Raw genomic sequence first — 12,955 nt, forward strand, 5'->3', positions numbered from 1 at the left:
TCAAAAAACGACAGGCTGGAGACCGGGAGCTGAAGTCTCCATGTGGGAGACGACCACCCTATGTCGTGGCGGAAAGTGTGTTCAGTCTGAAGAGTATATGGTCTCGTTGAATAGATCCCCAGTCAATTTTGGGAAAGGAGTTCGTGTGAATCGAGTCGGAGGACGAACTGGGAGATGATGCCAAAAAAAAGTCGTGCGACCTGGAGCGACTCTGCGTTAAAAGGCAGAGGTGGAAGAGACTGTTAGGTTCTCAACTCTTTCGATGTCAATTTTCACGCTGATGATTGATCTTCATCTCTTGAGCGCTTGAAACCTCTTTGCCAGATCGTCCACCGTTGGGACATTTCCGGGTACTGCTCCAGCACCTCCCCCGGTAGCTGGACTCTTTGATTTTGCAGTCCCGGCGGATGGCACGGGTTTCGCATTGTTGAATCCCTTCCTAATCTCTCCTCCGCCAGGCAACTTGACCTTTGGGCTTAAATTGTCAGATGTTGCGCCAGGGGGAGCTATGGAGACGGGACTCTTTGCACCTCCAGGCTCCAAGCTTGACGGCGGTGTAGCATTCTGTAGAGACCCAATATCGATTTTGTTCGGCCGTGATGGCGTCGTTGGGTTTGGTTGGCCTCCATCTGCTAGCAAAGGCGGCTCCTTCATACCACCACCGACGCCGTCATCATCTCCAGTATCTTCGCCATCAACTTCCTTGCTCAATTCTTCGACCTGCTCCTCTTCTCTTTGAGGAGGCCAGTCAACGCCGTAAGTCCTTGCGATCTCCTCCAGATATGCCTGCACCAATTTCGCACTGGGTGGGTCGACTTTTAGCTTGTCCACTACTCGAGCGGGCACGCAGTTGTCTTCGTTTTCGTTCGCCCGGATCGCAAATTCCTTGCCGAACCGCTCGATCAGCATGCTTCGCACGATACCCAACTCCCTCACATCCCGGGGCAGCCGGGGTGCGGAGTAGATGATACTCGCTGCAGCCTCTTCTAGACCGGTGTCATCGCCGGCCTGTGCAGTGCCTTCTTTGACATTCTTGTCCCTGACATCCAAGAGTCCTGCCCTGGCGAGGAGTAGTTCGGCGTAGAGTTCCAGAATCTCCATCAGCTCCACAGTGATGTCGGTGTGGATGATGTTCTCAACACGTATGCGGGCGGACGCTTCGCGAGACTGGGCGAGCAGTTCAGCCATTTCGCGGCGCGCCGACACGGAGAGCGCGGTGTCTTTCTTCTGTGCATTGCGAAGACGAGGGATGAGGAGGCGAAGGGTCGATTTCAGTTTGACCTGTGTAAAATCCTTAGATCAGAGACGTCTAGGAAGTTGGGTGTCGTCTGAGAGGGGAGAGGGGAGTTGCAATGACGGTCCCAAAGTCCAATAACCATCACACTCGAGTAAGGGGATGGCTGCTCTTCCAGGGTCCGTGTTCCTGGACCGCGTAATCTAGGTCAAGATAAAGACTCACTGTTTGAGGTGATGCGGCCGGCATCTTTATTTAGCCGCACGACCTAGGCGTTCTGGAAACCTTGTTCGGGCGTGAAGGAGATTCGGGTTGAGGCCCGGATGAGAAGGGATAGGACAGCAAGACTCGGTGTAATGTATATAATTTTTAGCGAATATGTTGCTGCAAGACTACAAATGATTGATCAGGTGTTGTTGAAAGTGGTGGGTGAGTTGTGTCAGTCGCGCAGGGTCGGGTGTTAAAGGTGGGGGATAAGATGGGACGATCATCAGGGACATGGAGGGGGTGTCGCAAGCCGGGGATTAATATCGTTCACCTAAAATGGAAATTCTAAAATCAGGCCTTAAAATGCCTTATCCAGGTCAGTCTGCCGCTGGTCCTGACGAGGGTAGGTTTTGAGATTCAGGAGCACTTAGGCATAGTATGCATGCTATTCTTAAAATTCCAGGACCATACAAGACATCGTCCGTGAGTCATAGAGCAGAGCCACACGTAAGTATACGAATGAAAGGAAAGCGAGGCGAGTATCCGGCCAAAATACAAACGTAATTCTTCACGGGTGATATACTCATTCCCAGAATCAAGTGGCCTGCAGTTGGAGGCTTTCTATCTCTACTTCTATGTATGCTGAGACGAAGGTGATACACCCACATCCTGCAGACGGCCAGAGAGAAAATGTATCGCGAGCCAAACTAATAATGGCAGGTGCAGAGGCCTCAAGAAACCGAGCAGACAATATCCACTCCTCTGTCGATGCCATCTGTTCACGAAAGAATAGCCGGTCGACTTTCACGACCGCCTCGGTGAATGTTCTATGGCATCGTCCAGCACAGCGACGGAACTTGTGACCAGTAACCGGTAGGGAGCGAGTGATCAGACGCATGCTGAGATTCTTCGAGGGCATCTGTAGCGAGCAGCTCAGGGCCAGGCGAAGGACACACAGTATGATCTCGAACCATAGGCCGCGTTGATGGACGTTTGCTGAAATTGATTGGAGGCGAGTGATTGTATTTCACTTTCGTCCGACAGCCTCATGGACGCTCAAGTAGGGTGTACAAAAGTGTAAGTGTAAGAAAGGTGCAGACCTCGCCATGGAGAAATGAAGATGTTGGGCATGCGATTGTGATCTTTTTAGAAGGGCCAGCCCACTACGCATGTAGATGAAAAATCACTCAACTGGCCGAGATTTCGTTAATATTTCAAAACCATTGTATCAGCCACAGGCATAGAATATTCGCGAGAATGGCAATATCAAATTTGCCATATTGTATCACCTGCTCCGTTCCCGTGGACACTACCCTTCGATGCCTCTTTCTCACTCTGTTCATAGGTCAGAAGGCGGTGTCGGTTACCCCTTACCCCTGCACTCATTCTTTGGAGGCGTGAGAGGCTGAAGCTGAATTGCAAACTAAGGGCCGCCGGTAAGGAGTTAGCGGAACTCGGTAGTGGTGGTACTTCTAGTTGGTGCGATATTAGGCATTTCTGTTTGTGGAGGCACTTGAACGGTTTTCTTGTTCTCGATGCAATGGCCAGCCAGCCACATCACGTGCTGAATCCCCTTTTTCGCTCACGCCAGTTCGCGATGGCCACGTGACATTGTGATTAGCCCTATTTCGACTTCACCAGAACTTCGTGTACCTCGTCAGCCATTTCTTCCACCGCTCGAAGCTGTCTCCAGCTGCCTCCACGGAAGATGTCGACGAGAGTGTGCGCAGTCCATTGTACCTCATCAAGGCAAAATGCTTATCCCGAAAAAGCACGTCAACAATACTGGTGGCTTACCGACTGTCTCATCTTATGGCCCACTCCATCCACGGTCTAGACTCAGCCAGAGGATTCAAGAAGTCCAGACCGAGACTAAGTGAACTCACGGCCAACCGAACATGGCGCGCAAGCCCAGCGCAGGTGCGCACGACGCAAGGCTGTTTATCAATCTCCTTTTCGCTAGTCTATCCGCCATTCACTATACTTCTATGAGGACAGTAGCTCCCCGTTGTGTCAGGCAGCACCCTTGGCGCTTCCACTTCTGGAAGGCCTACCAATCTTCGAAACCCCTCAAACGTCCACCCAGTATGGTATTCCTATTCGATGACTGGATCTATTGGCTCGCCAGTGTATGCCCGCAGCCGAGCATGACTCGGCGAGGCCGAGAGTGAGAACCCTTCGCCGCCACGTGCAGCAAGCGAACCATACACAATCTTGCCGAAAGCTTTGCCCCGTGGCTTATTTGCATCTCGATGGTCGAGATGGACTAAGCCATCTTGTTGTGAGGCTTCGTCGACTTCACCTGAGCTCCAGATTGCCATCCCAATCCGGCATTGAAGGAGTCCAAGTCGAAACTCCACCAAAAGTCGAGCGCGTGAGGAACATGCCCGCTCAAAACTCAAAATTCTGTTCGCTCTGGGGATTCTGTATATAACATACACCTCCCATACGGTGGTAGGTGTGAACGGTGAGCACTTCTCTCCAGTCCAGTTCTTCGTTTGTGCTGTTGCTTTCGATCTTTTTGCTGTTTCTAGTCACTCATTACTGACCCCATTCGGGTCGTCCGCTCTTTTTTCTTTGTTCTTGTTTATACCTGATACTACTCTAACATCAATATGGCCGCGCACCTCTTCGTATCTGCCCTCACTCTCTCCCTGGCAGCTGCTTCGCCAGCGGGTTGGGACGAATGGACCACTCCAAGCACAACGACGACGACGACCTCTGCTATACCTACCACAGTCAAGACTGACCCTTCGTGGGGAGACTGGACCGCTTCCACCAAGAAGACCACCTCTACAATCACTACGACCACTTCGACCACTACTTCTACGAGCACAACCTCAGTGAGTACGACGTACACGCACAGCGCACCAGATGTGCATTGGGGAGACTGGCTCCCTCATGGAGATGGCTCTTCCTCGGGCCACTTCGGTGGTAATGGAGGATCAAATGGTTGGGCCGATTGGGAAAGCAGCGGCCATTCTGGCTCAGGCGGTTCCTCAGGCGGTTCCTCAGGCGGTTCATCTGCGGGTGGGTCCTCGTCCGGGGGTTCCTCTGGAGGATGGTCATACTCTTCTGGAAATTCTGGCGGGCGTCCAGCAATTGTTTCGGCTCCAGCACCAATTCACACTTTGACACCTGGCTTCCGCCCTTCACACAATGACCAAGATCTCTCGCACCTGAGGCCGGGCAGCGCAAAGAATCTGTTCTTTGCCCAGGGTGCTCCCAACTCTGGTATCTCGTCCGGGTCTCTCTACGTTTCGGCTGGAACAACCTTTCAGTATCCCACTGTCGTGCTTGACCATTCGGCCTTTGTGACAGTTACCGTATCTGGATCGTCATTGACCGTTGTCTTTGTCTCTCAACAGGCCTACAGCTACGCAACCAAATCGTGGCCTGCTGATGGCACTTGGTTCGTCCTCGCAACCACTGAGGGATCCGATGATGGCCACTATGTGTATTATTTGACCTCGTCAGTGAGTTTCAACTCTGCTACATCTACAGCCACTTGCAACGTGAAACCCGTGGATCTCAACTATGTGGCCGAGAGTTTCGACCTCGAATGGGGTACCTATCAGCACTCCTCCTCGACTAGGCCGACTGGAAGTGTGTCAACAACAGTGTCCTACACGGGTCCAGGTGGAAGCCATTCCACTACCAGCAAAGGATATCCTGGCTCGGTTGGAATATCTTCAACAACCTGCAAGGGATACTCTGGTTCAGGCGCCACGTCAACGACGAGTGCTGCGTCAACATCCCTGCCTACAGGCACTGACGATAGCGATTCATTCGACGAACAACTTGATGATGCCCTGGGATACATCGTATGGGAGGAATCGGACTTCCAGAAAGACCTCAGTGAATTTGCTGGTGGCCTGGATGACTATAACTGGGATGATTATGACGACGAGGATGACTACAACGACGACGCCGACGGAATCTTTGACGATGACGACGACGACGACGACAGCGACGAGGATGTTGACATCTACACCGATGACGGGGACTTTTTTGAACAAAGCTCCAAGAAGAGGTCACTCAGAAAGCGTGCCACCACCACGCGAAGTCGAAGTAACGCTGTCGTTTCAGATATTCGCAAAAAGGGCGCAGTTGTAAGTTCAGAACCCAGAAATACCGAGACAAGCCCCTTGCATAGACTAACGACTGAGGCAGGCATCCAAGGATCAAGGTGCCAAGAAGAAGTCATCATTCAAGGACAAGATTGTCGGCTTTGCCAAAAAGGTTGTCTCCAAGGCATCTGACATCAAATCGTGGGTGGATGGCAGCCCTCACGAATACCAATTGAACAAAACCTTTACCATCCCCAACGCGACTCAGGTCAAGTACGTGCAGCAGGACTTTTTCAAAGATGACAGCGACAAACCACTCAATGCCATCAAGATCTGGGAGAATGATCACTTCCATGTCTACTGTGTTTCTTGCGGAGTAACGGGAACCTTGAAGGTGGCAGGTCGCGCGGCTTTCCATATCACCAAGGGCCTAACCATGGGCCAACTTGAGATGTTGGGAAACCTGGAAGCAGGCGTCAACTTGGGCGTAGCGGCTGAGGTCAACTACGCCGACAAAAAGAGCGTGCGACTTTTCACTCAGGGTATTCCAGGTCTCTCAGTCCCTAACATCATCACTATTGGACCATACATCACCCTCGATGCCGAAGCTGGTTTTACGTTCAACGCTACTGGTCAAATCCTCGTGGGCGGCACAGTAAAGGTTGCCAATGCTCGTGCAGTCATAGACCTGGTGAACTCTGGCAATTCACAGACACCGACCTGGCAACCACAATTCGAGCCAACCTTCAAAGCCAAGGGCGAGATCATCATGGATACCTACGTTGCGCTCCCGATTGGTCTAGCATTTGGTCTGGACATTGCCAACGCCAAGTTCACTGCCGAGGTTGCCGTCACCAGTGTCCCGTCGCTGCACGCCGGTGCAACCTTCCAAGCCGAAGTCAGTCTCTCCAACGGCACCTTTTCCGGCGGTGTCAACTCTACGGCCAACGGAGCCACTAACGGTGCTTCCACGAACAAGACTTGCACTGGAATCAATTTCTACATCAACCTGCAGCACGAGCTCAAGGCAAATGCGGTGGCCAAACTCTTCGGGAAGGAGAAGTATAAGACCAAGGATAAACAGTTGCTCAGCCCATATAAACTCAATTTGGCGACCAAATGCTTGACTCTCTCGGGAATCAAGAAGCGTCAATCTGATAACACAACTACTATTGAGGGCAGCTACGATTACGACAGCGATTCGCTGCTGACGCTGTCCCAGTACGCAGCCGGCACTGATCCGTTCCCGGACATCGACATTGCGGTTGACGGAGATGGTGACGGCATTGACGACTCAGACGAGTACAACTTCCCTTCCCAGGTCTCGGATTTCTTAGATGATACGTCGTCCAACTTCACGACACCGCTAGACCTCGAGGATTCAGTGCAGTCTGGACCGGACTACAACTACACTATCATCTCCGATATAGGACTACAATACAACCTTGCGGCTGACGACGACGGTAATCTGCGCATTCAGGACATTGACTCCGAAACCTACGGTAGTGCTTTGTTCCAGGTGTTTGACGAAGTCATCGTGGGCGACAGTCAAGGTCGCACCCTTTTCTACTACTCACCGGAGATGACCAACTACGGCGTCTCGCGCCTCCGCCTTGGCGATTCCGAGCACATCCCCATCTCCTCTGAGATTGTTGGATTGGTACCGTTCCTCGTCGACGATGGCACGAACGATGGAGCGCTCGACAGCGTCTTTGTGGCCATGGACACCCAAGGCAACGAGTACTGGACCGTGCTGTGCAATTACGCGGATGGCAGCACCCCCAGTAAAGTCTTCGTTGTCCAGGACTTTGATGCGGGATTGGACATATTGAAGCAGGGTACTCTCGAGCAGTCAGTGACTGGAGGAGCGATCAGCGAGTGTGTGGATTTGCCGTTGACAAACGGCCTGTCTGGTCTCTAGTCTGGCAAAGCAGTGGGTTGCATTTTTTCTCTCTGGAATTCAAATCTCACAAATTAAATGGAGCCTTAACACATAGAAATACCGAAGCAACTGAGTTTTTTCTGAACATTAATTACTTCACATTTCCTTGGAAACCTTTATAATATGGGGAGCCAGGCAATTTGGTCTTTATACGTGAAAAGTGAAACAATCCAAGTTGATATTCTCCGCGAGAAGAAAACAAGACTTTCCCTATCTTTATTCCGGCCGGCCTGGTGTTCCTGAGAGATAAGATGGGTTATATCCAAGTATTTTCAGTATGAATCTACCTAGTAGTCTCCCCTGAGGACGATGACAGTTTTCATAGACACCTACTGGGTGCACCAATCCCGTGGTGGATGTTCAACTACTCGGTAGAATGTTCGTTGTTCGCGAGTAACATGGGTATCAAACAGATCTGATTGGAAATCAACTATGTACTCCCCCCTCCCCAGCCCACATAGCCAAACGTCAAACGTCATACGTTTGATATTCCCACCTGCCAAGTGCTAATCTCGACGATCAACTCTTCAAAGCCCACCTCGATACTTATGTCCCAACATGAACTCGCAGCAAACAGACGTGGACATCGTTAGAACAGGGTCTCCAAACCGTAGATACTCTGAGGTTGCGGCACTATCAACAAAAAAATGTCCCGGGCGAGCAGGGGGCAATCCCAATGCGACGCCCCTCTGCCGGCATTACCAGAATGATACGGACATGAAAATATGTTCTCCTTGCAAAAAAGCAGCAAAGTTTCAGTCGAAAATTTCCAGGAAGAAGTGAAGAGATGTGGTCAGATCGTCCAGCCGAGTCGATGGTCGGAATCAGGTCTGCAAGACCAGCTGCACTAGTGTTCAGGTTCCATAGAATGACCCGGAGCTCTCTTGCCCTTGCGAGATCAAACCACAGAAAGTTGGAGAGCGCGTGGGTGTCATACTATGACGGCTGCGTATACTGCTAAGGCCGAAAAGAGGCTAGCAAGAGAGAGTTTGATCGTCGAGGAGCCACCAGTGGCAGGCAAGATGGGAGCGACGGTTGACGAGGCTGGACCTGAAGGGATTGCCGTAGCTTCAACGGTGGTTTCGATGGCTCCTCCAGTAGCTCCTTCTGTGGGAGCCGCGTAGGTGGTGTGGTTGAACAACGAGTAATACGGAGAGTGAGTGGGCAGTCCATAGGAGCCGCCGATGGTTGTGCTATGTCCGGTCGAAGCCGATGCCGTAGGAGCAGAGCTTGTCGTTACAACCGATTGGGAAGTCCAGGAGCCTGTAGAAGATGCGATTGAAGAGGTCGATGCTTCGCTAGATGAGGACGATTGGAAATCTGTCGGTGATTGCCAGGAGCTAGTAGTTTGGAAGAATTGTCCGGCATTGTTGCCACCCGAAGTAGTAGCTGACCAGCCCGAGCCTCCATGGCTGTTACTGCCACTGGTGTCACCTCCCGCATTGAAGACTACAAAGTTGGCGGTAGAGCCCTTCGCAACTGTCACCACGCAAAAGGCACCACCTCCTGCTCCCGTGCTTGAGGAACCAACCATTCCATTGACCTTGTTTTGAGTCGGATCGATTTCGCACGGTAGACCTGTGCATCCGCCATTGGGGCAATCGATTTTGACACCCCAATCTGGCATTTGGTTGCGGAAAGGTGTAGTTGGTTCAAGGTAGATGGGATTCCACCCGAGCTTGATGAATGTGTTCCCTGAGGAATCCGCGTTGGCTCCGGCGACGTACGGAGACCAATTGCCCCAGGGATCATTATTGGTACCCCATACGCAAGCTTGATCTGTGCTGATACCAGGCGGGTTGATATAATAATGCGCTGCAGTTTCACACCAGTAGCTGGGATCGGGTACGGCGAGTGTTGCATAGTCGGTGACGGAGGTGGGAATCAGCATAGCTTCATTTCCAGGAAGCACAGTCTGGCAGAATGCTACGACGCCACCTGCATTGTTCTGGACGCCGATGTTGGAACTAGTGGCCTGACAGTAGGGTTTGTTGGGAAATGGTTTCTGTATGTTGCCGTTCTGATCGCAGTACAAGCCACCATTCTGAGTCCGGTCAGCACAATTCGCTCTCATCCCAGAAGGAGCAACTAACCATTGACTTGGGGTATGAGTAAGATGTCGCGCTCGGATCCCATTGCACCGACACTTGACCTGCAGGACAAGCGTAAGGGCAGTAGCTTCCTGGGGTGCAGGGCTGGTCCGGGCTCATAGCCCATCCGCCATTCTTATTCCCTGGAGTAACTGGGACCAAACCAGCGTCCGTGGGAAAAGCACATTGCGCCTGTCGCTTCTCCAAACTGATCGCAGATGTTGCACTCTCCGGAATTGATCTTACTTCCACCCCTTGTTCTCCATCCTCAGCTGTTGACCTGGCGGCTAGCTCGCGAGTTGCGCGATGCCGTTTGTGAAGGGCTTCGAGGTGTTCGTGAACTCCGTTGTGTTTCGCGCTGACGAGAGAAGCGATGAGAAATAGTAGAGCGCTTGCGCTCGAGGTAATTGTCCGTTTGCGCATGGTTGGTTCGCGTTCAGCGAGATCGTCTGCTATAATTATTCACGCATGAGCATCGCCTTGCGACACCTCGAGAGCTTTCGCCAGCGCCGATAAGGACTCGTAAATGAGTGACTAGGGGTCAGTTATTTTGGTAAGGAACGTGGGTGCTCGCAGAGCGCGCGATAGCGAAAGACGACGAACAACGACCCCAACGACGACGAGCGCAGACACAAAAGCAAAAAGAAGGATACAATACAAGTAGACAATGAGAAAGAAGTCCAAGCTATGTCGATGCGGCAAATGAGATGTAGATCAAGCTCCAGAAAGGCAAATTGCCCGTGACGCTGGCCTGGCCCGGGGCAGAGCCACTCTGAAGCCATGCAAGGCTGGCGCATTGCTGGCCCACAGGACAGGCCCAGATAGTTTGGAGTAGGCCCACATTTAGACTGTTTGTTTTGTGAATGGGGAAAGGTCAGGGCGCCAACCCTCACATCGCGTTTCCCCCAGTCCACTTAGGAGCATTGTCAATCTCACGGCACGAATCAGAAATCCTCCGACTCGAGGTGAATGCCTGGGAGTGATCTGTCTTATCGAATCGTCATGGGGAAATCAACCAGAGGCACATTTCGCCTACAGGGTTGTTGCTGTGCGATGCGACTTCGTTTTGTCTGGAATGTTGGCTGGCAATTTCGTTGATTCCTGCAGTCATTATTGGACACTCTTTTCCTCGGTCTAGATTCGAGGAGTAAAGTCCTTGCTCAGGGGGCGAGAACAGTCGCGGGAATCTTGCATCACTTGTTGTAGGAACTTCGTTGGAAACAACTGTTGCAACTAGTGACCTAGGCACCGTTTGACTTTGCTGCTTGTTCTACCTAACAAGTAGGTACAGAAATTCGTTGACCCACAGGGTTGATAAGTTTCCTGGCACAGAAACACTGATTGTTTTGGTTGATTGTTGCTGGGGCGGGGATTAAAATTGGAGCGAGTTACGCCACGGCTAGTCGTTCCAGCCACTTGCAGACGCGAGTGAGCGTCTGTGGAGTGAGTCTCATATGTGTGTAGTTTTCGAGGGCCTGAGGGCTATCCATCAGTGGAATGAGCGCTATCGCGGTATGTCGATCTCAGATTGGGGATGGTAAGTTGATGAGGAGCGCAGGCAAGTGCCAAGGCCGCAGTTTGGAAGTGGAGGTGCACGTGATAGACACTTGTTTGCGCCCCAACAATTGGAAACTCTACACCAAGGTATATTGAGTACATACGACTAAATGCTCTGCTTTGGGTATTCGTTATGGATTCAATGACATCAGTACTTCATAGAATCGAGTGATCTCGAGCAGAAATGTGATCAACACATCTACTTAAGACGTCGGCCCGGGTAAATCCTTCCAAGGGGACTCCTCTTCAAACGCTTTCCAACCCCAGCAGATGCAATAGTGTTTGGCAAGAAGGACGAATTCCTCCACCTCATCCATCCACTCCAAGCCTTCAACGCGTTCCTTTTCCTCCGGTGTTATCCATCTTTGCCAAATGAAGTCTATGTCCGCGGCCTGTGCACCTCCGCCAGAGCCTTCCCCATACCCAAATGTTCTCAGCCGTCTTCTCTGCTCCTCCAGACCAGCATACTTCTCCAGAGTCTGCAGTTGTATCCCTCGACCCATCAGATTGCTTACCATGGTCTTACCGAACGGGTCATGTGGACGGATAGGCTCATAGATAGCGATGGCTAGAGGTGTCGTTTCCGGAAATAGCTTTGAGAAGTAATTCAGTACCGCGTCGGCACCCTCAGGTGGCAAGTAGACGAGACAGCATTCTGAAATTATCAAGGTGGGAAGAGTGATGTCCATGCCAGTTAGCAATCCTTCCTTCTGTGGGAGATATCGGAGGTCCTGAGGATGGACGAGGTAGTCAGAGGAGACCAACGCAGCCGCGTCGTGGGAAACCTGCACGTCTGCTCCTTGCGTATCCACCTCAGCCAATTGCTTGGCCGCGGCTTCGAAGCTTGGGCTGCGCAGTTGGATGATCTTTCGCCTTGTGTTGGCTTCGAAGTCGAGTTCGTGGTAGACCACGTCACCTTTCCGGCGTTTCTGCCTCAAGCGAAAATATCGGGTGTCACTGCCGGCTCCTAAGGAGATGATCTGCTTGCGCCCCTCTCCTGCCGAAGATAGGAAAGTGTCGACGATGCGGTCAATGCTCGTCGTCCTGACATAAGTTCCTGCAGCCGGTAAATTGAGGACATGGACCATGTTCACAGCTAGAGACCTACCTCTATTCATGAGTGGCAATCGTCTTGAGACAGGACCCCCAGTGTGCAGTAGCGCAGAGAATGGGTCTTCGAGGTAACCAGCATCTACGGCGCTTTGTCGAGAGGTCGCAGCGTCGGTATCCGTGTTTTGCACAATCTCATCGTGATGAATTTGGTTGCGACCTGATCCTTGCCCGACACCCGCCTGTGTGTGGTGATCTGCTCGACCCCTCCCCCGGCCACGTTGACCCCCTCTGCGAAGAGAGTTGAGGTTTGGGATAGCCGGCGCGGACATAATTGTAACTTAGAAGAGAGTAACTTGTACCTGCCGAGGAAATAAGCTGTCAGGCATTCAACATGTACTAATGCGCCGAAAAAACTACAGGCAAAACAATCTGAGAGAATGCGCGGTTTTATGTAGACACACCGTAACTGGTAGTTTTGCCGATTTCTTCAACTCAACTCGGGAATTTGAATGCTACGATGGTTCTTGGTAATTGAAAAGCTATAGAGGCACAGAGGCCAAAGAATGGCACTTGCAGCCGGTTACTTTATGGTATGTCAGTGCTTGTGGTAAGCCTGACCAAAGTTTTTACAAAGGAATCGTTTCTTTAGGTATACAAGTTCATTGACTCAACTCAAGACGAGAGGAAGCTTTTGGAATCTCGTCCATCCTCACGTTAACCACCTAACAGGGGCTCCAGTTCAGACCTTTGCACGAAGCTTGTGTGGTGGAAGGTGAGCTACACAAGACATGGTGGGTGAAAG

General features: G+C 51.6%; 4 protein-coding genes across 4 annotated transcripts; 1 reads left to right on the forward strand and 3 right to left on the reverse strand.

The window, feature by feature from the left end:
* Nucleotides 1-291: 291 nt before the first annotated feature.
* Z517_07414 (uncharacterized protein) lies at nucleotides 292-1,483 on the reverse strand (the record flags this gene model as incomplete). Its single annotated transcript, XM_013429151.1, has 2 exons — nucleotides 292-1,281; nucleotides 1,460-1,483. 2 exons carry the CDS (start codon nucleotides 1,481-1,483, stop codon nucleotides 292-294), a joined length of 1,014 nt encoding a protein of 337 aa, XP_013284605.1.
* Nucleotides 1,484-4,056: 2,573 nt separating this feature from the next.
* Nucleotides 4,057-7,432, forward strand: Z517_07415 (uncharacterized protein; the record flags this gene model as incomplete). Its single annotated transcript, XM_013429152.1, has 2 exons — nucleotides 4,057-5,553; nucleotides 5,615-7,432. 2 exons carry the CDS (start codon nucleotides 4,057-4,059, stop codon nucleotides 7,430-7,432), a joined length of 3,315 nt encoding a protein of 1,104 aa, XP_013284606.1.
* Nucleotides 7,433-8,384: 952 nt separating this feature from the next.
* On the reverse strand, nucleotides 8,385-9,966 carry Z517_07416 (uncharacterized protein; the record flags this gene model as incomplete). Its single annotated transcript, XM_013429153.1, has 2 exons — nucleotides 8,385-9,497; nucleotides 9,547-9,966. The coding sequence occupies 2 exons, from the start codon at nucleotides 9,964-9,966 to the stop codon at nucleotides 8,385-8,387; spliced, it is 1,533 nt and encodes a 510-aa protein (XP_013284607.1).
* A 1,337-nt stretch (nucleotides 9,967-11,303) lies between these two features.
* Nucleotides 11,304-12,482, reverse strand: Z517_07417 (uncharacterized protein; the record flags this gene model as incomplete). The annotated part of the gene is made up of 1 exon (XM_013429154.1): nucleotides 11,304-12,482. The coding sequence occupies one exon, from the start codon at nucleotides 12,480-12,482 to the stop codon at nucleotides 11,304-11,306; it is 1,179 nt and encodes a 392-aa protein (XP_013284608.1).
* Nucleotides 12,483-12,955: the final 473 nt, after the last annotated feature.

This window comes from Fonsecaea pedrosoi (assembly GCF_000835455.1).
Source record: "Fonsecaea pedrosoi CBS 271.37 unplaced genomic scaffold supercont1.4, whole genome shotgun sequence".
Classification (NCBI taxonomy): Eukaryota; Fungi; Ascomycota; class Eurotiomycetes; order Chaetothyriales; family Herpotrichiellaceae; genus Fonsecaea; species Fonsecaea pedrosoi.